This window comes from Trachypithecus francoisi, unplaced genomic scaffold, assembly GCF_009764315.1.
Source record: "Trachypithecus francoisi isolate TF-2019V2 unplaced genomic scaffold, Tfra_2.0 Lachesis_group5, whole genome shotgun sequence".
Taxonomy (NCBI): domain Eukaryota; kingdom Metazoa; phylum Chordata; class Mammalia; order Primates; family Cercopithecidae; genus Trachypithecus; species Trachypithecus francoisi.
Window position 1 is genome coordinate 17,554,231 of NW_022681470.1, and position 24,026 is coordinate 17,578,256.

The window sequence follows — 24,026 nt, forward strand, 5'->3', positions numbered from 1 at the left end:
CTCGGTTCAGGGAGGCCTCCACTGCTTTGCTAGAGGGTAGCCTCAGGAAGATTACCGTAAGTTCCTCAGGTTCATTTTCCTCATCTTTGAAATGGGGATTTGAAGGTTGCCTGTACAAGGTAACTGTGTGTTAGCTGATATTATTCACGTCCTCGGGAAGCTGACCAGGCCACGTCTTCTTACTGTGCTGTCGTATGTAGCTTTCACACTGTTGTTGGTTTACGTTTCTTTGTGTACTTTGATTGCTATCAGTTTTCCCACAGGGAACTATAATCTCTATGTAGAAGAAGCGTCATTTCTGGTTTTGCTCAGTAGAGGCTAACACAGTGATGGGAACATAGTAGATGCTCAACAAATATGTATTGAATCAATGGTTATCAACCCAATTTAAAAAATCACATGTAAATACTATATAAAATGTATGAAGTGTCACATAGTTTAATAAAATATTTTAAAAGATAAAATTTTATAAAGAAGTATTTCTTCTATTAATCTACAATTTTAATGCCATCCTAACACAAATCATAGAGAGATTTTTTGTTTTGGAACTTAAAAAACTGAAGTTTATCTGAAGAAAGAATGTTTATACAAATAGCCAAGAAAGTTTTGGAATAAAATTGGTAATGGCTTTGCTTTATATTAAAATGTATGTATTGTGTATCAAGATATCACCCTCTACCCCATATGTACAATTATTATGTATCAATTTAAAATAATAAAAACCAAAAAACATCTATTTATTGTGAGGCTACAATAATTGAAACAATGTGATACTGAAATCAAAACAAACAGATCATATGGGATTAGAAAGTTTAGAAACAAAAGTTTCTTATAGAGAACTAAAAATTTATTTTAAAAATATTAAATGAAAAGTGATATATAGTCCTAAGTTTAAGTAATTAGGAGAAAATTTAAGTCAGGTGCAGTGATTCATGCCTGTAATCCCAGTACTCTTTGGGAAGTTGAGGCGAGAGGATTGCTTGAGCCCAAGTGTTCGAGACCATTCTGGGCGACACAGTGGGACCCTGTCTCCACAAAAAATAAAAATGAAAAATTAGCCAGGTGTGGTAGTGCACGCCTGTGTTCCCAGCTACTAGGGATGCTGAGGTCAATGCTGCAGTTAGCCGAGATTGTGCCACTGCACTCTAACCTGGGTGTCAGAGTGAGACCCTGTCTCAAAAAAAGGAAAATAAAATTTAATTAAATGGGAAAACATTTATATTATATTACTAAGTTAAAAGGACAGATTACTAAGCAATGTATCTCATTCCATTCTGACATTATCCTAATGACGATAGTGGTAGGTAACATTCTTTTTGAGCTCTTCCTGTGTGTCAGAAACTGTACCATATGCTTTTCATATATTTCCTTATTTAAATATTACAACCACCCTGAGAAGTTGATACTATTATTGACCGTATTTTGCAAATGAAACTGGAAGATTACAGTGGCTGAGAGCCAGGAAGTAGTAGCAGAGAGTAGGAATTCAAATCCAGACTATCTGATTTCAGAATTACCACCTTTTATTATGTATACCAAAATTTTCAGTGGTTTTCAATGAATGATGCCATTCTAAATGATTTTTATTTATGTTCTGCAATTTCTGTATATTTCATATTTTCTACAATGAACATGAACATGAAATACTACTGTAATTTTTAAAAAATGTAAATATCCATGCAGAGATTGGACATTTGTTAGAGCTGTTGCTGAAGTTGCACTTAAATCTTAAAAAAATGTTTTTTAACTTATTTAAAAAAAATTTATGGGTACATGGATATTAGTTGTATGTATTTATGGAATACATGAGATGTTTTGATACCAGCGTGTAATGTGAAGTAAGCACATCATGAAGAATTGGGGGAGTATGCATCCCCTCAAGCATTTATCTTTTGAGTTGCAATCCAAATACATTCTTTAAGTTATTTTAAAATATACAATTAAGTTGTTATTGACTATAGTCATCCTTTTGTGCTATCAAATAGGAGGTCTTATTCATTCTTTCTGGGGTTTTTTGTAACCATCCCCACCTCCCCGCCATTCGCCTACTATACTTCCCAGCCTCTGATAACTATCCTTCCACTCTCTATGTCCATGAGTTCAATTGATTTGATTTTTAGATCCTACAACTAAGTGAGAACATACAGTTTGTCTTTCTGTGCTTGGGGTATTCCACTTAACATAATGATCTCCAGTTCCATCTATGTTGTTGCAAATGACTGGATCTCATTGTTTTTTGGTTTTTAGATGGAGTCTTGTTCTTGTTGCTTAGGCTGGCGTGCAATGGCGTGATTTTGGCTCACTGCAACCCCTGCCTTCTGGGTTCGAGCGATTCTCCTGCCTCAGCCTCCTGAGTAGCTGGGATTACAGGTGCCTGCCACCAGGCCCAGCTAATTTTTGTATTTTTAGTAAAGACAGGGTTTCACCTTGTTGGCCAGGCTGGTCTTGAACTCCTGACCTCAGGTGATCCACCCACCTTGGCCTCCCAAAGTGCTGGAATTACAGGCTGATCTCATTGTTTTTTATGGCTGAGTAGTACTCCACATTTTCTTTATCCATTCATCTGTTGATAAACACTTAAGTTGCTAACAAATCTTAGCTATTGTAAACAATGCTCAGCAAATATAGGATTGCAGATATCTCTTCCATATACTGATTTCCTTTCTTTTGGATATATACCCAGCAGTGGGATTGCTGGATCATATGGTAGCTCAATTTTTAGTTTTTTTTGGGAACCTCCAAACTGTTCTCTATCGTGGTTCTGCTAATTTACATTCTCACTGCAGTGTACAAGGGTTCCCCTTTCTCCATATCCTCACCAGCATTTGTTATTGCCTGTCTTTTGCAATATACACCATTTTAACTGGGGTGAGATGATATCTCATTGTAGTTTTGATTTGCATTTTTTGATGATCAGTGATGTTGAGCACCTTTTCATATGCCTGTTTGCCTTTTGTATGTCTTCTTTTGAGAAATGTCTATTCAAATCTTTCCCCAGTTTTTCTTTGGATTATTAAATTTTTTCCTATAGAGTTGTTTGTGCTCCTTATATATTCTGGTTATTAATTGCTTGTCAGAGGGGTAGTTTGCAAATATTTTCTCTCATTCTGTGGGTTGTCTCTTCACTTTGCTGCTTGTATCTTTTGCTGTGGAGAAGCTTTTTAACTTGATGTGATCCCATTTGTCCTTGTTTGCTTTGGTTGCCTGTGTTTGTGGGTGTTGCTCAAGAGATCTTTACCCAGACGAATATCATGGAGAGCTTCCCCAGTGTTTTCTTGTAGTAGTCTCATAGTTTGAGGTCTTGGATTTAAGTCTTTAATCCATTTGGATTTCATTTTGTGTATGGTGAGAGATAGGAGTCTAGTTTCATTCTTTTGCATATGGATATTCAGTTTTCTCAGCACCATTTATTGAAGAGACTGCCTTCCCCAGTGTGTATTCTTGGCACCTTTGTCAAAAATGAGTTCACTGTAGGCGTGTGGATTTGTTTCTGGGTTCTCTATTTTGTTCCGTTAGTCTGTGTGTCTGTTTTTATGCCAGTACCATGCTTTTTTGGTTACTATAGCTGGATTTAAATACTCTTAAATATTTCCTTTAAAAGAAAGTGTAGGAACAGATCCTAATGTCTATAATGTATTATAAAGGTGGCATTCAAATTGATAATTTAACAAGTGGTGCTGGGACAACTGGCTAACCATTTGGAAAATAGATAATTAGGAATTTTTTTCAATATCTTATGCAAGGATAGGTTTAGATGACTTAAAAATGAGCAAAGGATATAAGTGATTTATAAAAGAGGAGATACAAATGGCCAATAAACCAAAAGTTTAACTTTATTAGTGCTATGTTCAGATTGGGAAAGACAAAAAGAATGTCAGTACTCTGGAGGGAAATGGACCTTCTCAAACTGCTAGTGGGAATGAAATTGTTATTATATGCTAGGAAGGAAATGGGGCAATATATATGAAAATATTAAAATTGTGTACACCCTTTGACTTGACAATTTTATTTGTTGGAATCTATCATAAGTGGGTACATTTTCAAAAATATAGGTCAAGAATGCTTACTGAAATACTGTTCATATTAAGAAAAAAGTAGGGACATCCTAAATATCCAATGATAAAAGTATGGTTAAGTTCCATATTATGGAATGCTGTGCAGCCTTTTAAAATTATGTAGGTGTATATTTACTGAAACTGAAATGCATTCCACAAAGGAGAGGGATTGTTAGAATAAGGCCATGTATACACATTGCTTAGCACAGTGCCTGGCATATAGTAAGTAAGCTAAGTTTTCTTAGCTTAGAAAAGGCAGGAGAAACAGGTTATAAATGTGTAAGTTTCCAAAATATCTTTCATCGAGTCATTATTCTCCAACCATCTGCCAGGAACCATTACTATCTTCATTCTTGTGGGACTAAAACCTTTCCCTGGGGTTCAGATCAGACTTTCTGCAGTCTGACCCCTCACCTTCCAAACTCATACTTTTTCTTTTCCAACACAAACTCCCTTCTCTAGCCAGGGAGTAGAAGTAGGAGTCTCCTCACTGCCCTTTGCATTTCCTTGCCTTTGCACCTTCGTGTGTAACACTCATCATCCTATCCGGAATACCCCTTCCCTTTCTCTGCCCCAGTCTAAATCCATCCATTCTTTTTTCTTTTCTTTTCTTTTCATTTTCTTTTCTTCTTTCTTTCTTGTGTGTTTTTTGAGACAGAGTCTTACTCTGTCATCCAGATTGGAGTGCAGTGGCATGATCATGGTTCACTACAGCTTTGACCTCCTGGACTCAGGTGATCCTCCCACCTTAGCCTCTGGGTAGCTGGGACTACAGGCGTGTACTATCACACCCAGCTAATTTTTTCTTTTGTAGAGATGGTGTTTTGCCATGTTGCCCAGGTTGGTCTCAAGCTCCTGAGCTCAAGGGATCAGCCTACCTCACTCAGCCTCCCGTGCTGGAATTACAGGCGTGAGTCACCGCGCCCAGCCTCCATCCATTCTTTTAAACCCTGCTTATGCCTTGTGAAATTTAACATTGCAGCTTCAGTAATTATTCACCACCCCAGGGCTTCTTTGCCATATCATGTCTTGCTTCTTATTGTTAAGATGTACAACATGTGAGAATTTAGCTAAATTATATGTTCTTTGAGGACACAGACTGATTTTGATATTATAATTTATTCTCTCCCTCAGATGGTTCCTTGAACATAATTTAATGCTCTTTAATGACTGCTGAATTAGAACATATCTTTTTTTGCAATAATCTATCAAGGTGAGATGTTTTAATATAAAATTAACCATTTTAGAGCAAACAATTCAGTGGCATTCACTGTGTGCAACCACCTAAAGTTGTTTTCAACACTCCAAAGTAAAACCCCTTATCCATTAAGCAGTTTCTCCCATTCCCTCCTTCCCCTATCCCCAGCAATCACCAATCTGCATTCTGTCTCTATGGATTCACCTATTCTGGACATTTCATATAGATGGAGTCATGTGATGAGTGACCCTTTGTGTCTGGCTTCTTCCATTTAGCATAATGTTTTGGAAGTTCTTCCATGTTGCAGTGTGTATCAGTAGTTCATTTTTTGATAGTTGAATAGTATTCTACTCTGTATATACCACAATTTGTTTATTCATTCATCTGTTGATGGACACTTGGACCGTTTCTACCTTTTGGCTACTGTGATTAGGGCTACTATGAACATGAATACACAACACTTGTTTGAGTCCCTTTTCAATTTTGGGGTATATACCTAGGAGAAGAATTGCTGCATCATATGGAAATTCTGATTCACTTTTCCATAACTGGTGTACCATTTTACATTTTACATTTTCCATAACCATTTTACATTTTCCATAACTGGTGTACCATTTTACATTCCCACCAGCAATGCACAAGGGTTCCAAGTTTTCTACATTCTTGCTACCACTTGTTATTTTCTGCTTTTTGGTTATAGCCATCCCAGTGTGTGTGTGAAGAGGTACCTTATTGTGGTTTGATTTACATTTCCCTAATTGGTAATGAGTAATGATGTTCAGCAGCTTTTCATGTGCTCAATGACCTCTACAGGTCCTTTGCCTGTAAATTGTGTTGTCTTTGTTGGGTTGTAAGAGTTGTTTATATATGTTGCATACTGGACTCATAGTGTGTATTTTTTTTTTTTTTTTTTTTTTAGTCAGAGTTTTGCTCTTGTTGCCCAGGCTGGAGTGAAATGGTATGGTCTCGGCTCACTGCGACCTCTGTCTCCCGGGTTCAAGCAATTCTCCTGCCTCAGCCTCCCAAGTAGCTGAGACTACAGGCACCTGCCACCATGCCTGGCTAGTTTTTGTATGTTAGTAGAGACAGGGTTTTGCCATGTTGGCCAGGCTGGTCTCGAACTCCTGATCTTTGGTGATCCACTTGCCTTGACCTCCCAGAGTGCTGGGATTACAGGTGTGAGCCCCCGTGCCTGGCCTAGGGGGTATCTTTTAACATTTAAGTCTCCCTGGTTTGGCTTATTCTCCCTTTTGTGATTTTTTTTTTTTTTTAATATGTGGTAAATGCTACCCCATAGATGTTCAACTGAAGGATCTTAACAACAATATTAGTTCCACATGTGTCCTGAGACAAGCATTGTACTAGTACTGTTTCTGTCCTGTTGCCTTTAGATAAGTTACAACCTATTTAAACCTCATTTCACCATCCAGGAAGCTCACTGGCTTTGCTCATTTGAGAATGGTGGTGAGGACCATTACTAATGGTTGTGCAAGATACTTGCAAACCATAAAACATTACCCAATTATAAAAGTAGGATACAAGTTGCTACTTCTGTTTTTTGTTTTCTAGAGACAGGGTCTCACTATTTGAGACCCAGGCTGGTTGGTTTGCTGTTGCCCAGGCTGGTCTTGAACTCCTTGCCTCAAGCGAGCCCCCCGAGTTGCCGGGATTACAGGTGTAAGGCACCGTGCCCAGCTGGTTGCCACTTTTAGTGTTGTTCACACCTATTCTTATTTTGGTTTTGTGGATTCATAGTTTCTGATTCATAGTTAAGCACCTAAGAGCATAAATTAAGGTGTAGAGAAAAACCAAGAATGCTTGCCTTTCAGAGTCATCCTTTTTGAACTTCCATGACTCAGACTGCGAACCCAAGGGATCACCACCCTGTGACTCCTTGCTTTCCCTCAACACTGAAAAGATTCTGGTATGTATCTTCTCTCTGTGTTCTGTTTTTGTGACCTGAAGCACAGTAATACTAGTTCCAAAAAGTGGAAGTCGCCTCTGTCAACTAGAAGTTGGGCCTCATTGAGTCTATATGCATAGGATAAAGATAGGTCGTCTGGTATTTTGTCACATTGAATTATTATGACTTATGCATTGGATGGTTGATCATTCAGGACATAGAACTTTTAATTTGCAAGTCTCAAGAAATAAAGGGGACATTATAGTTCAACCTTATTTCTAGCAGCCTTATGTATTTGGAGGTATAGTAGACTCTTATTTTTCCAACCTTTGCATATGTGGGTATCTTTTATATCTATGTTTTCTATCAGTACCAACTGAACTATACAGTGGACCTCTCCATTTCAGGGGTGAATACTTGATGGTAGGTAATGTTTGCATCTGCCTATCCATGTTAGTGTGTCTCCTCCTCCAGCCTGGCTGCCTCAAGGGGGATGGGTCTTCTTTTTGTTCACACTCAACTCTATGAAGCTGATTGTTCTTTCTGTGTACAAGTTTAATATATTTTTTCTCCAGGCCTTTTCCTTCAACATCTGCATAGATACTCTTTGCATCTTCAGTTTAAAATTTCCTTTTAAGATATTCTTTTTTTTCAAACAAAGCCTTGCCTTTTCACGTCAGAACTACTGAAGATGGATTGAAACTGCAAACTAGAGAATGATCGGCTGCTTTTACCTAACTCGCTGCATAGTAATCAACTTGATATATGGAAAACTCTTGAATTAGACTTGCCTAAAACCAGAAGGGGCCATCTTGTAAAGCAGTGAGTTGGTCATCTCTGAAAGTGTTTATGTAGAAGTTGGATAATCCCATCTTGTATAGGCAGTTAGATTCTTAGAGTTATGAAAGTCTTCTTACTGAGAGTAGTTAAAATATTTTCTACTAGTTGCATTTCCAGTTTAAGCTAGAGCTAGCTAGTGACGTATGGGAGAAAGCTCATTAGTCTTGGCCTTTCCTTTTCCTGAGGTTGAAATATGGGACTTAGACTATTCATTTATTGATCCAGTCTCCCAATATTTATTTTGTACCTATTATGTGCCAGGCATTGCACTAGGTGAGTATTAGGAATACAGCAGTAAGCCAGATAGTGTTGGTCTTTGCATTATGTACCAGGCATTGTGCTTGGTGAGTATTAGGAATACAGCAACAAGCCAGATAGTGTTGGTCTCTGCGCCATGACGTCTATAGTCACCAACCAAATCATTATGCAAATAAACATAAAAGTGTGATTGTACACATCATATGAAGGAATAGCAAAGGGTCAACATAATCTCCCTTTATTTAGGGGTATCGGGCAATTCAGCTTTCAGGAACTGAAACGTAAGCAGGGATGAGAAAGTTGGATTGAAATTAGTCTACTAGTGATGTTGAGCTGTGTGTTCAAACTTACTTGAGCATAGCTTCTCAACTCTGTCCAGAGGCGATATTATAGATGCAGTATTAGAAATAGGAAAAATTCTTTTTCATCAAGAATTTGATTTGTTGTTTGGCCAGGCACGGTGTCTCACGCCTGTAATCCCAGAACTTTGGGAGGCCAAGGCGGGTGGATCACCTGAGGTCAGGAGTTCAAGACCAGCCTGACCGACATGGAGAAACCCCATCTCTACTAAAAAAATACAAAATTAGCCGGGGTGGTGGTGCATGCCTGTAATCCCACATACTCAGGAGGCTGAGGCAGGTGAATCATTTGAACCTGGGAGGCAGAGGTTGTGGTGAGCCAAGATCGTGCCATTGCACTCCAGCCTGGGCAAAAAGAGTGAAACTCCATTTCAGAAAAAAAAAATTTGATTTGTTTGTACTATCCTTCTCCTGCCCACTTTCTAATGAATACAAACAACTTGAAATCAAATGTATTCTTCGGTGTACTCTTGAGGTTGCTTAGTAAACAATTTGTGGAATTTTATTTCTGTCCTCGTCCCAGTATCTTTTTGCAGAAAGGCTTGGCAAATGGTAGACTCCCCTCAAATATGAAATAAAGCAATTTTTACAGACTCTTTTTCTTGGCTCTAAGCAATTTACTTGCTTTTTTTCCCAGCTTCACTCAGGTGCAATTGACAAATAAAAATTATATATTTACAGTGTACAATGTGATTTTATATACATATATATAGTGAAATGATTGCCACAATCAAGCCATCTAAGCAATTATTTGGGGTACAGTGGCACAAGCAGAGCTCCCTGCAGCCTTGACCTCCCAGGCTCAAGCCATCCTCCTGCCTCAGCCCCAACGAAGTAGCTGGGGCTATCGGCATACATCACCATGCCCAGCTAATGTTTTTTGAACTTTAGTAGAGACGAAGTCTCACTGTGTTGCCCAGACTGATCTCGAAATTCTGGAGCTCAAGCAATCTTCCTGCCTTGGTCTCCCAAAGTGCTGGAATTAAAGGCGTGAGCCACCATGCCCCATCTATCTAAGCAATTTATTAAGGAGAAAAATCTTTTGCATCTGTGAACTTGTCTGTAAATACTTGACAAAGAGGAAGGACTCATGTTCTGATCACACCCAGCTGTATACCATCAGTAACACCCATACGCATTGTTAAATCTGCCACATCTTGAAGTTTTACCGGGTTCCATGTGTGGAAGCTCCCAGCTACATAGCAAAACTGGAAGGAGCTGATAAGCGTTTCCCTCTCGTCATCAAGGTTTTACTGAAAGCCATAAAGTGTAAAACATTCCCACAATAGTGGCATTTTCTTGCTTCCACTTAAATCAAATGTAGCTGTAATTTTTTAAAATACAGATTTTAATACAAGTTTTCCTTCATTTGTGATAAGCTAAAGTGTATGTTTCTTTTTTTTTTTTTTTCCCAGAGCCAGGCCAAGTCTATTGCAGAACAGAAGAGATTTCCATTTGCCACTGATAATGACAGCACAAATGAAGAGTTAGGTAAGATTTGAATCTGGTAATATTCCTGTAATATTTGTCTCAAATTTTTGGTTAGATGCATAGCAGGAAGACAGGATGGTAAGGTGTGGAGAGACTGGCTTTGCCAATTTGAGCTGTTTGATCTTGCATGGGGCATTCAGCCCTTGTGACGTTCCGTTTATTATATGTCAAAAAAAAAAAAAGATTTGGATGGAATAATCTGTTTCAGCTCTCCATTTCTATGGAAATTAGTAATTATGGCAGTGAGCTCTTATGAGCTGTTCTGATTCAGTAAAAGGTTACTTGTGTGCTGTCATCAGATGTGAGCAATGAAGAAAGCAGAATAGAATCTCAGACCACCTGCTTTTCTGTGTAGTGAAATAGCAATGTTGAAGTTATTTTAACTTAAACTTTAAGTTATTTTACTCATTTGGCTAGTCATTTATTTTTGGGTCTAAGAATGTGGGTGTAGAAAAATTGAATTCATTCTTATCTACATGAGTCACATAGTTTGGTGTGTTCATTGCATGTTTTAAAACAGGCTGATTTTGTCAGTGTCAGATATGCACTGGGTGTGTTTCCCTCACTGTCTACTGAGTTTACATTTGAAGAAGTGGAGACAAAATTGAATACAGGGCTGAGAAGTGCAACTGGGCAGTCTATTGAAGCACGTGTTCTCGCATGGGGCCCAGTCGCCCAAAGCACCTTCAGGAATTCTTCTCTATCTAATTTAGGCATAATTATTTTATCCTTACCATGGCCATACATGTTTGATATTAAGATTAAGTGCTCCTTATACTGGCTTCTTTCCTGTTAGTGCAGGGTCTTGCTCTGTGGCCCAGGCTGGAGTGCAGTGGTGCAATCATAGCTCACTACAACTTTGAACTGGGCTCGAATCATCTTCTTGCCTCAGGCTCCTGAATAAGTAGGATTACAGGTACACGCCACAGTGCCTAGCTAATCTTTTTTTATTTTTTATGGAGACCAGGACCCACCATGTTGCCCAGGCTGGTATCAAACTCTTGGCTCCAGGGATCTTCCTGCCTTGGCCTCCCAGAGTGCTATTTTGAAAATGCTGATTACTTTGTGGTGATATTCTTTGAGGAGGCTTTGACGACTGCCCTTTAAGACATCAGATCTGGTCTTTTCTGAAGTCCTTGGATTCTACTTAGAGTAGTATTTATTTATTAAATAATGAGTTCAGAGCCTGATATGTGCCAGGTCTGTTTTGTTCTCCAAGAATAATCCTAGTAGACCCTGGGGGAGTATAGCCCCTGAGCTGGCCTACGATCTTTTGTACCCAGTATTTTGTCTTGAAGAAATGGCATCTGTGAACATATACATTGCTCGGAGATGTGGGGTTGCTGGTGAGTAGAGATTTCTGAGAGAAGTCCAGTTATACCAGCTTTGCCTTTATGTCTTTAGACTCCTACAGCAAAATTTAGATCCTAATAGTTATTTGTATTTGCACAAGATTTGGATTATGATTCTTCTTCTTCTTTTTTTTTTTTTTGAGACAGAGTCTTGCTGTGTCACCCAGGCTGGAGTGCAGTGGCCCAATCTCAGCTCACTGCAAGCTCCGCCTTCCAGGTTCATGCCATTCTCTTGGCTCAGCCTCCTGAGTAGCTGGGACTACAGGTGCCCACTACCAAACCCGGCTAATTTTTTTGTATTTTTAGTAGAGATGGGATTTCACTGTGTTAGCCAGGATGGTCTCAATCACTTGACCTTGTGATTTGCCTGCCTCGTCCTCCCAAAATGCTGGGATTACAGGCGTAAGCCACTGCGCCCGGCCGATTATTCTTTTATTAATAGATACTTCTGGTTTTGTTCACAAAATGTTGAGTTTCAGGTGGAGAGATTTGAAAACTGCATTTGATTTGAAGTGGAATTCAATCATTTCGATGTGGACAGCCATTTAAATATGTTCCTAAAGTACAAAATTTATCTCTGAAAATCATATTTGTTTTTATGGCTCATTGATTGATTTGTTCATTCAACAGATATTTACTGATTATGGGATAATAAATAGGAAATAAAAATTTAGATTTGAAAGGAATCTTTAAGAAAATTTTCTACAGGCATATTAAGCAAGACCCAGACAGTTATGCGAAGTGACTGAGGTCCCCATGATCACACGGCTGGTGAGTGGCAGAGCTAGAATCCGAGCTCAGATCTTGGCTTTCTGCACAATCATCATCTTCCTGCATTCAAAAAAGTACAAGTTTATGTTTTTATCCATGTTCATCTGACCATTAAGGAATTTCAGCCACTTGGCCATCCCTCCAGTGCACAGTGGTTTGGGAACTGCCTTGAATTTTCTCAGCGTACTAGGCTCCCTGGGAGGTCAGGCTCCGGAGCCAGGCAGCTTGCTGCCTTCCTCTCACTCTCTGCTTATGGTCCTTGGACAGCTTGTTTAACCACTTTCTGCTTTATTTCCTTGTCTGCAAAATGGGGTTAATAATTGTACCTACCTCATTGCAGTGGAGGAGCAAATGAGTTAATACTGGTAAAGGATAGTACTATGCCTGACACATATTAAGAATGCAATGCCTGTAACCACTGTGATTCTTGCTGCTGTTTTCACTGCTAATATTACTGCCCCCATCCCCTGCAACCCCCACCAAAACTAAAGGTATCCTCTGGTTACCCGGAGGTTAGCTAACTGAATGGTATCCATTGTCAGCATTCTGAATATGTATTTGGGCTTAATTTATCTTTTCAAAGAAAGTAGGGCAAAAGGGCTCTCTTTTTATTTTGAAGAGTGCCCCCAGAAGTGCTTATATTATTATGGTGTTAAATTTGAACTTTATTTTTACTTTATTGATTTATGAATATATTTTAAACTCTTTTTGCATTTCATATCTATTTCTGCTTTGTTTAATGTTTTTACTACTTTTAACTGTCAGGAAATATAAGCTCTTAATGACAGTAAAAGTTTTCGTTGCCCATCTTCTTGAACACTTATTTGGTCCTAAAGGGTATTGCAGTAAAGTTTTACAGAAAAGCTTTTTTGCAAATAAATGTTATCAAAATAGTTATGTTGAGTGATGAATAAAATGTTTTTTAAGGATTTTGGGGGGCCCAAGGGTTAAGCAGTCAGGGCAAATTTTATAGATGGTAATGTAATCTAGAATATTCAAACATTGTTTTTTGGATGGGTGGCAGAATTTAGTCAGAATATTGCTGTGTTTTCAGAGACTGTCCTAGCTCTAATTTCAAAGTACCACTCTCCTAAACAATGTGATACAAAATGATTCTTTAGTGTATATTTTGAGTAGCGTTTTCACTATAATTTGAATGGAAGAAGTAGGAAAAAGACTGTCATTGCATTATGGTGGTTTGTATTATCCACAGTTAAGCATTATGTTAACATATTTGAGTCCCTGTTTTTGTTCTTACTAGGTAATTGGCAGTAAATTCATCACTTTCAGGAACTGAGATTTGTGATGCTGTTTGGGTATTTCTCATAACATTCACAGTAAAAATCACATTGCCATGTTATGTGGACATTATTTAGGGTTATTACTAGCTTTTGTGATAGCTAGGAGACATCACAAAGGTTATTTGGGATCTGAAAATGAATGATGGGCTTAGAAAAAGATAAGTATTTCTTGTAGGCAGATATTTTATAGATGACTTTAACAATTTAAATCTAAATGGAATTGGAAGGCTGATTAGTAAGTGCGGAGTGGTGAAAGTGGAAGAATTCAGTGACACCTTATTAACTTCTAGGTTTTCTTTAACTGCTTCCAGTGCTTGGAGCTGCCTTTGGAGATTTACCAAAGAAGTTAGTTATTGATTCTAGTTTGAGGTACTTTATTCTTTCCTTTAATATTTTTGTATTTTGTTTCATAGCTATTGCTTACGTCTTGATTGGCAGTGGTCTCTATGATGAAGCAATACGGCATTTTTCAACAATGCTTCAGGTAATTTTTCTTCTTATTTATGGAATTTCGAGTTTATGGTCGTGACAAAAATATGGACTAATGCACAGCTGAAGTGCTGTAATACAACGTGTTTTTAAATTATACAAGAAAGCGAAATAAATTGGTATGGGCTGAGCACTTTCTTGGTGCCAGGCCTTGTGACATGCTTTCATTTAATCTTTGAAAGATTTTAAATACACCTTCATTTTAAATGAGAAAAAGGGAATCTAATCAGGTCAAGCAATTTACTCATAGTCTCCCAACCATCAAGTTGCAGAGATGGGATTCAAATGCAAGCTTTAAAAAAACGTTAGCATCAGTTCACTTTCCTCTCTACCACAATATCTCCCATGAGATATGGACACTGGAAATTCTTGAAATTCCAACTTATTTTCACACAGGAGTTGATCTTCATGATTAACTTAATTTCTACTCATACATATGTTTCTCACCTTAACGTATAATTATGAAACTCCTTAATGAAGTATTGGGTCTTTACTGATTGGTGGCTGTGCTAAAGTCTAGTTAAGATAAAGCATGCAAGCACTACATGTGTAAGAGTTGCAGAGAAGGCTGGTAGCTGCCCAATATCATTGGCCTTATATCTTGTATCATTATTTAACTGTATGCACTGTTGGTGCCTAACCATTTATTGATTGTTGTTGTGTCTTTCCAGTAAAGTACAGTGAAGAAGACATGGATTTTAGAGCTAGAGATGCCTTAATTCTAATCCACTCTGCTTCTTGCTACCAAGTTTTTTAAACTCTTGAGTTATGGAGATAATAATAACTACCTCCAAAAAAATTCTTTTTTGATTTAAATGAAATATCCTATTAAAGTACTTAGTACCTAGTGCCTGGCACATAGTAAGTGCTTAGTAAATTTTGGCTAGTCAAAGTACTATTCTGGTGTATTCGTCTGTGTTAATCATAGCAAGTGCCAACAAATACCTTACAGTCTAGCAGGCAGACTTAATTTAAATGATTCATTTTGAAATGTTAGCTCTGCTTTTGTTTTCTCTTTAAAAATATGGTTAATTATATTGATAACATCTTCATTCTCAAACAATTGATGAGGTATTTTTAGTTATTACTTTGAGGTCTTTGGATCCAAGGAGCAGTATATTTGGGTGCTCATGTGGAACACTATTCTTCAGTGGAATTTAAAATACAAAGGGTAGATTATAGATGGTTTTAAAAATCACATTTCTATTAAGTATTGGCAATGTTATAAAAGGTAAGCAAACACTTTTACACAGTTAACACTTGACCCTGGTTTGAAAGGGAGGTTTTGATACATTTATAGGAGCAAATATCAGTTAATTTAAGGCAACCAGGCTGGAGTGTAGAATCCAGCAGAAAATAGGAATTTGCAGATGTATTATTTTATTCAACTTTTTGAAAATGTTATTACCGTTGTGGTTGAAGACAATATAGTACTGTTAAAGAAAATATTTTAAATAATAAAAAATTTCCGAATTCTGCCACTTTAACGTGTTTAAATGTTTTATTTATGCCTTTTCAAGGTATGCAGTTGTTTTGTAATCTGAATATATGTACTGTTTTGTATTACTTTTTCACTTAATTCTATGCTATAAATGTTTTTCAGTATTTTTCTACAATCTTATTTTTAATGGCTCTATAATATGCCTTTGTTTTGTCCATTTATAGTTGTAAGACATTTCTCTTGCAGTTATGTTCAGAAAGTATATTAGCATTTTTCTCTTGGTGCAAAGAAGATAATGTGTTGAAATGTGATATCACATTTTCATCAATCTGTGATACAATGGGTTGCTTTCAGCTGGGAAATCTCTCTTTGAGAGCGTATGGATTATAAGGTTGGACTGCTTTACTGGCAGTTCAGACTATCGATGGGGCAGGGATGAAGGCAGTGGAAAGTTCAGATGCAGAAGAATGAACTGGGTAGTCATGTATATAACATATTTTTATATAGCAGCAAGAATGCCCTTGGCTTTCCTGCTGGTGCTTTCCTGCTGGTGCTTTCCTTGGTGATTTGTCTTCCCTTACCCTTTACCTCAGTGCTTCCCAGCTCTTTCCACATCATGGCACATGTGGAAATAATATTTGCATGGCACATGGATAAGAAAGAATAATTTGGAGGCATCCAGATAAAGCTTTGTGAAAATCTGTCACATTTTCTTTATATTTTACGACTGATAAGAAATAGAAAATTCGAAGCTTCTACACTCCAGCTAGAGAACAAGAACCTGTCTCTGAAAAAAAGAAAGAAAATACCAAGATTCGATGTTAAATGCTAACATTGTTTTCAAAAATTTTGATAAGAAACTTGATCCTACTTTTCTGGACGAAACTTTTCTATATTAGAGTTTATGTTTGAAAGTGATGCACACAGTCTCTGTTTGAGTTTTCTGTTGATTTCATCAAATTCTCGTAAGCTAGTGTCATCAAGACACTATAAAAGTAGGTGGTAGCAAATGTCCAAAGAATAGTTCTTACTTCTTCTCCAATTGACTGAAACTCCTTTTTTCATCACGAATCATAATTTGCATAAATCAGTCTCTTTAAATTATGTATTACACATATGATTATTCTCTAAATCTAATTACTCTTTTCTTTTTAGTTTTGTTTGTTTTTTCTTTTGTTGGCAAGCGTAGTGATAAAATTTCTTGCAGTATGAAATACATTTTTATCTCAATCATACTTTTTCATATCCAATATTTCAGAATAGTGATGAAGCTTTTCAAGTATATACAGATGTTGCTGTACTACTTTTCATTCTTCAGGTTGTTCCTGAACTAAATATCACTTGAGAACCATTTTTCTCTATATATGCTAATACATTTTTACCTGTTCCTTGCAGGACCTTCTAGATATGCAAAAATGCAGTATTTTTAAGCCAGTAAATGTCCTTTAACAGATCTACAAAGTGGTAGCTATTCATGCATAGACTTTGTTTTTTTTGAGTTCATTAACTCTTGGCAAATTTTTTTTTTTTTTTAAATGAGACAGCTCATGAACTCCAGTATGAAGCAGCAGAGCATGGAATATGATTCTGTTTATAGAAGCAGGCAACAAATGGGGACTCAGGGGTTTGGATTTTATTAGAATTGCTATTTTGATAAGCTCATTTAATATGAATTTCAAATCTACATATAAAGGGTACTTTAACTCCAGAATGACTTTTTGATATAAAGCTCTTATACCTTTCCTGTTGTCTTGGTTTCACCAGCAGGTTACAAACCTGGGAAATATTTCCATAATCCTTGGTGTTTCAAAGTGTTTATTGGAATGTGTATTCCCTGTGGTTTGATTTTCCTTTACAGCAGTATCAAGGTTTCTAACTGAGCACAATGACAGGATTTAATAGATGTCAGTCTGCATTGGAAACTCTTGATTTTTAAAGCTTAAATTCGTGTTGCCTCTATGCCAATGCCCTGAAGTCACTTCCATGTGTGTCAGTGCATCAGTAATAGTGTTCTTGAGTTGAAAAGTAGAACTTTTTCCTGATTTCTGTGCTGCTTTGGTCCCCATGCAGGGATGGGTATAACATAAATGCTTCAACAATTTTATGAGGCAATTTGGCCTTTGCTTCATTGTGTGATCTTGAGCTCATCTGATTTTGATTTGATTCCAGTGGAACTGAACTTGTAAAAGAACATTATTTCTTATTTTACATTAGCATACAAAATTGAAAACATTCCTCTGCACAGAATTTTAAATAACATCCTTTATGCAAATACATGTGTTCATCACTTAGGTGAAATCTAATCCTCTTTACATTGCTTATCTACTGACTATTTCAACTTGTTGGTTTTTAGATCCAGTAACTTTCCAGTTTTACTAAAAAGCCAGCCTTATAGTGGTAAATACAGTAAATACTGTAAAATTTAAAGTCACTATATAAGTAATGAGAATAATATATTAGACTTTTTTTTTGAGAATTGAGACATCTAAGTAGACACAACACCATTTAGGCAACTGTTATACCATGATTTTGCAGTTGCATAAAGTAAAATTGGAAGATTGAAGTATTCATTTTCATTTCACTCTTTTTAAGTTGAAGAGTATAGAAACTTTTTAAAGAAACTTTTAAAAAAGTTTCTGAAAACTTTATAAAGTATAAATATTATAAAAATATTTCGAAAAATAGCTCTTCAGAGCCTAATTTGTTTTTAGAAATAAAGATTGGTTTTTATTTGGAAAAACCCAGAAATTTACTATGGCATTCCATAAAGAAAAGTTTTTGGCTTTTTAGCTAATGATAGATAAAATAATAAATAAAGTATCAACTTTTAAAAGTAATAAAATCTGTTACTTAAATTTAGGAATGCTTGATACTGAACTGTAGATATAACAGCCACAGTAAGTATATGTCCCTCTTGACTGTTAGGAAAAAATTCTAAAAAGAAAGAATAAATTGGGCTGGGCGCTGTGGCTCAGGCCTGTAATCTCAGCACTTTGGGAGGACGAGGCGGGCGGATCATGAGGTCAGGAGATTGAGACCATCCTGGCTAACACGGTGAAACCCCGTTTCTACTAAAAATACCAAAACAAAACTAACCAGGTGTGGTGGCGGGTGCCTGTAGTCCCAGCTACTCGGGAGGCTGAGGCAGGAGAATAGTGTGAACCCGGAAGGCAGAGCTTGCAGTGAGCCGAGATCATGCCACTGCACTGGGCGACAGAGTGAGACTCCGTCTCAAAAATAAATAAATAAATAAATAGAAAGCATAAATTGAATACAGAAAACCTAAATACTTTACAGATAAGCACAGTAATCAATTCAGTGCTGTAGTAATGATGAGACCATGGGGTGACTTGAGGGGAGGCCCATGCGAGGGGCTCTGTTGTGGGGCACACATCCAATCCTGCAGTCAAGATGAGGATGGCTACCTTTAGGAGGTTGTCAGTATTCAGATATTTCAGCTGTTGCAAACTTTTGAATGACTGGGGTTTTTTTGTTTGTTTCTTTTTTGTTATTGTTTTAAGTTTAAAATTTTTATTGCTACAAAAATGTTATAGCTGCAAGAGCTGGAGGCCCACCATACGTTAACCACTGTGGTACATCTGTCGTAGAGCTTTGCCTTCCTGTTATCCTGGATCGGGCTCTTGTTTTCCATTGACTGCACCCCACTATTATTAGCCAAGTTGTCCTGCTTGCTTCCCCTTTGGGAAGAACCGGCTTAACAAAGCTGACTTTGATCAGATAGGCGAATCTCTTGTCTTCTGTGTTGGTTTTTGCTTGCTATTCCTAGTAGGTGGCAAGAATAGCATGGCTTTGTGTGGTATTCCTAACGCATGGAACCTGAGATAGCTAACAGTAGGCCCTTAGTAAATAATTGTGGAATGAATGGCTGACATCCATACAATGTACAGTGGGATAAAGGAGAAGGAGCATATTTATTTTCTAGGGGAGTCTGGAAGGAATCCAAAGGTGGTGTTTGAGCTTAGACTTAGGGGATGAAAGGAATTGCTTGGGGACCAAGGCAATGGGTGAGTGTTTCAGACAGAGGGGATAGCATTTGCAAATGCACTGCATTTGGGAAAGCATCTTGTATGTAGGGAATGATTAAATAGTTCTGATTTCTAGGGTATGAAATGAAGCTGAGTGTGGTGGCTCATGCCTGTAACCTCAGCATGTTGGGAGATTGAAGCAGGAGGATCGCTTGAGGCCAGGACTTTGAGACCAGCCTGGGCAACAAAGTGAGACCTCCATCTCTACAAAAAAATTCTAAAATAGCCTGAGGTGGGAGCATCACTTGAGCCCAGGAGTTTGAGGCCGTAGTGAGTTAGGCTTGCACCACGGCACTCTAGCATGGGTGACAGAGTGACACCCTGTCTTTATGAAAAAAAAGAAAAAAAAAGAGGAAGGAGATGAGGCTGAACAGTAAGGCAGGAAAATGATTAATATTTTCTGCAGAGCCATTTAGATGTTACTTTTTTTTTTTTTTTTTTTTTTTTGTGGGTTGCTGCCTGCCCTTTAGTGGGTCCTGAAATTAATTGACAAGTTAAGATTAGCACTTTTTTTTTTTAAGTGAAATATGCTGGACTAGAAACTCAGATTCCATAGTGTATAGTAAGTCCTAGGTGTAACTAGTGAAACTGTTTTCTGATACGTGTGTGTATATGTCATGCACATGTGTATGTGTGTACTGGATTGTAATGTAAAATGTATTTCAGTGATTTGGAGTGGAAAAAGTTTGAATGTCACAGTATTAGGTGTTGAGGAGTCACTGAATAATTTCAGTTAGGGAAGTGATATGATGAGACTTTGGTGTTAGATAACTCTTGGTGTGTATCTGGAGAATAGATGGGAAGAAATGAGAACAGGTAAGGTGATCACAATATCCTAGGTGAGAGAAGAAGGCTTAGAATAGGGTAGTGGCTGATGGAGTGGGCGGGAGGACACCGATCTGTTCAGGAGGTGAGATGGCCAGGATTTGGTGAGAGGTGTGTGAGCTGAAGAGCAGGAGGATACCAGAGCACCAGCCCCGGCCATGGGTGTGCGGGGATGCCAGTCGTATTAATAGAATAACTGCTTATTTACATCTTTTTCTGATTCACCTCTTGGTCATCTGGAGTAAAGTTTTTTCTCAGTTAGGAGAAAAGCGGCTCGGATAATGTATTTTGAACCATAACAAATCTGAGCATAGGTTTGGTTCTTCCTGGAGATCGATGTTACCTTAAGCAAGCTTGTCCAACGCATGGGCCAGATGCAGCCCAGGATGGCTTTGAATGTGGCTCAACACAGCTTTGTAAAGTTTCTTAAAACATTATGAGATCTTTTTTTTTTTTTTTTTTTTTTTTTTTAGCTCATTAGCTATCATTAGTGTTAAAGTATTTTATGTGTGATGTAAGACAATTCTTCTTCCAATGTGGCCCAGGGAAGCTAAAAGATTGGACACCCCTGCTCTAGAGGATGAGCTCCCTGTGCTCACTGACTCCGCACACCAGCCTGGCTAGGGTTCTGTTCAACCATTGACTGTTCTGTCTTCTGGCTTTTTTGCTACAGAAAAGCATGAAGCCAGTATTACTTTTAATTCCTCAATAGGTTCCCTTTTTTCCTGCTCCCCTTTTCCCCCTGACACCTGTATCCTTTCTCCATCCAAACAACTTATTCTGCCTTCCTTTAAGCCAGGAAAAATACTTCAGTGTTTAAAGTTCTTATCTCTGGGGGTCAGGCTTATAGGGCTCCTTTACTTTCTGCTTGGTACTTTTCTTCATTTTCTGAAATTTTTACAGTGAAACATGTATTACTTAAAACATATTTTTTTATTATAAATGAGCATGTCTGTTTTAAACAATTAACAGGAATATAACAATGTATTAAGTACAATGGGAATATATCTAGTAATCTCACTCCCCAGAGGAAATTCCTGGTAGCATTTTGGAGAGTTTCTTTCTGCACATAATGGCTCACACAATCATGTATAAGTATGATTTATTAAATGTAAATACCATCTTTCTGTAGGTCTATAACATGTACTGTTCCCCGCCCCACTTAGCAAATAGCATGGCAACCTCTATGCCAGTTACGTATAAGTTATAACTTATAAATCCAGAACTTTTTAGGGGCCAGGGAAGTAACATGAGCAATGAGAGTTGGCACAGTGTGGCTGCAATGGGTAGGCCCTGTGGTGAACTGATAGACTTGTACCTCTCATCTAAAGAGACAGCCAGTGCTTAGCTCTAGTCACGTATTTATTGCTGTGTGAGAATGCCAAAATGTGGGCCTATGTTTGTTGAATCTTTTGATGTTCTAAGAGAAGCTAGAAACCTAAAATTGTTTAGTTGAAATTTTGCAATTTTTCATACACCATGTAGTCCAATCTGCTGTCTGGATTGTGGCTAGTGATATGCCAGTTTACCACTGGATATAGATGCATCTCATTCTATTTGAGTAGCTTTTAAGAAAATTTAAATGAGTGTTATCTTCTCCTTTATTTTTTCCCATTTACTCATCATTGAAGTGGATGTGTTCATTTTCTACAATACTGGCAGATACCCTAGCTCAGATATGAAACTGAACAATAGATTAATCTATCAAGTTTTTGCAAAGTTTCTTTCTGGAGAATCCAGTGCTGTTCTATGAAATCCCTTAGCAGTACAGTACTTCCACCCAGGACCTTATAGCCAGAGGTGGCTGTTTATTCTTCTTTCTTAACTGTATAGCAAACCATTCAGAGAAGTAAAAATTGTAGAGGCTAAATGTAGATGAGAGGCAATTTCATTCACTCACCAACTAACCTGTATGTAAGGACTCAATGGCCAGGGTCAACAGATGTTTTGTCCTTGGTCCTAATAGGTGTTTCTTCCACCCCATCTGGATTGCAGAATAACCAGAGAAAGCATGGGAGCAGGCTACAAAAAGAGTCTGGTTTTTTATTTCGACCCATTAGTATGAAGGGTTGGATTAATCTCCCAACAGATTTCAGTGCAGCCTCATTTCTAGTTCGTCATTGTATTGGCACTGAGTGGTTCTTTCCTCTTCCGGTTATATCATGGATATATGAAAGGAAACACACTAGTTATAGGCATTACCCAATCCTTTGCTCACATCTCTTTACCCCTCTGAGCCGCCTTCTTCTCTGTAAGACATGATTGCTGATGCTGCCAGAGTTGTTGAGAGGATTGCATTTTAAATAGGATGACTCTGTGAAAGAAACCAGCATGTTGCTCCGTAATGTTGGTTCCCTTCTCCTCTCTTTATTATTTCTTTCAACGTGAAACTTTTATCACATTTCATTCAAATGAGCTTTAAGAATATAGACTTTTCAGGTTGGAGACTGCACATTGACTTATGAGTGGTGGTAGCATAAAGAAGTAGAGCTGTCACTTGTGGCATTAACGTGCTTTAAGCAGAAACTGATTTTTTGTTTTGTTTTGTTTATGGTTTTTGACGTGTTTCTGTTTTGGTCTGACTAGGAGGAGCCTGATCTGGTTAGTGCAATTTATGGCCGAGGGATAGCCTATGGAAAGAAGGGACTACATGTGAGTATGTAATAGTTAACGATTGCCATAGCGCCTACATGACCTGACACAGACCAGGGTTTTGCTAGAACTGCTACTGTTCATTGACCCTTGATGGCATGTGGAGTGGTATCTATCGTTCCAGTTCACAGATGAGAAAATGGCAGCTAGTAAGTGGTGGACTGGGGATTTCCACCCAGATCTTCTGAAGTAAACTTTGATAAACTGGATAGACTAAGAAAAGCATGAGAACCTGCTTGCATTCCTAAGAGATATTCAATGGTCCAAGTGGAGACTGGGCATCAATAGTGAACTAGGACTTAGAGTTTGAGTTCCTTTCACAATTATTAAAGGTTGATGAAAGAATAAAAGGTTTTTTTTAGGTGTGTAAAATTTATTTTTATTTGTTATATTTTATACTTTTTGCACATAGGTATAATATCTTTGTAGCTGTAATCAAATTATTCCCCTTATTTCTTTGAGGAAGGCTGGAGGAAGACTATAATAATCATATTTTACACAAGCAAAGGTACTACGGTATAAAAATGAAGACTCCTGAAATTATATAGTAAATCACGAAATGGTGTAAGTTCAGTTTTCCAAATTTTTAGTCTAGGACATTATATGCAAACTTTTTCTATTGTCTTATTGTATACTAAACATATTTGTGTGAAATTGTGCTTTGAGAGAGCAATACCACTTTTGCAACTTTTACATTAAAAATATTAAAAATTTTTAACATTTTTATTTTATTACAATTTATAACATATTACAATTAATATTGTACTAACCTTGTGCTGGCCTACTGGAGAAACTTTGTGTATCTGTATACTTCCGAGACATAGAGGACTGAGAATGAATTCAGAATTGGGAATGGTGGAAGTGCTTAGGAAGGAAACGATATTTTACTCAGAGCATCAATGAATGACCAGGTTGAAGTTGCACTAGTAAAGTTCAGAGCTGCCTCTTCCTAATTCACATCTTTTAAAATTATACATCTTGAGATTAAATTTGCATGTATATTTAATAAAAAGTTACACATGCATTTTTAATGTAAAAGTAACAT

At 37.5% G+C, this 24,026-nt stretch overlaps 1 protein-coding gene across 8 annotated transcripts in view; it reads left to right on the forward strand.

The window, feature by feature from the left end:
- The window catches only part of TTC13 (tetratricopeptide repeat domain 13), a 109,951-nt gene that overhangs the window by 19,543 nt on the left and 66,382 nt on the right, over nt 1-24,026 (forward strand). For 4 of the 8 annotated variants that reach the window (XM_033199106.1, XM_033199107.1, XM_033199104.1 and 1 more), the window contains exons 2-5: nt 7,083-7,177; nt 10,029-10,104; nt 13,942-14,012; nt 22,916-22,981. In XM_033199106.1, the coding sequence (XP_033054997.1) occupies nt 7,083-7,177; nt 10,029-10,104; nt 13,942-14,012; nt 22,916-22,981 (308 nt within the window). The remainder of the gene's footprint in view (nt 1-7,082; nt 7,178-10,028; nt 10,105-13,941; nt 14,013-22,915; nt 22,982-24,026) is intronic. The other 4 variants (XM_033199109.1, XM_033199108.1, XM_033199111.1 and 1 more) reach the window with 1 other exon arrangement.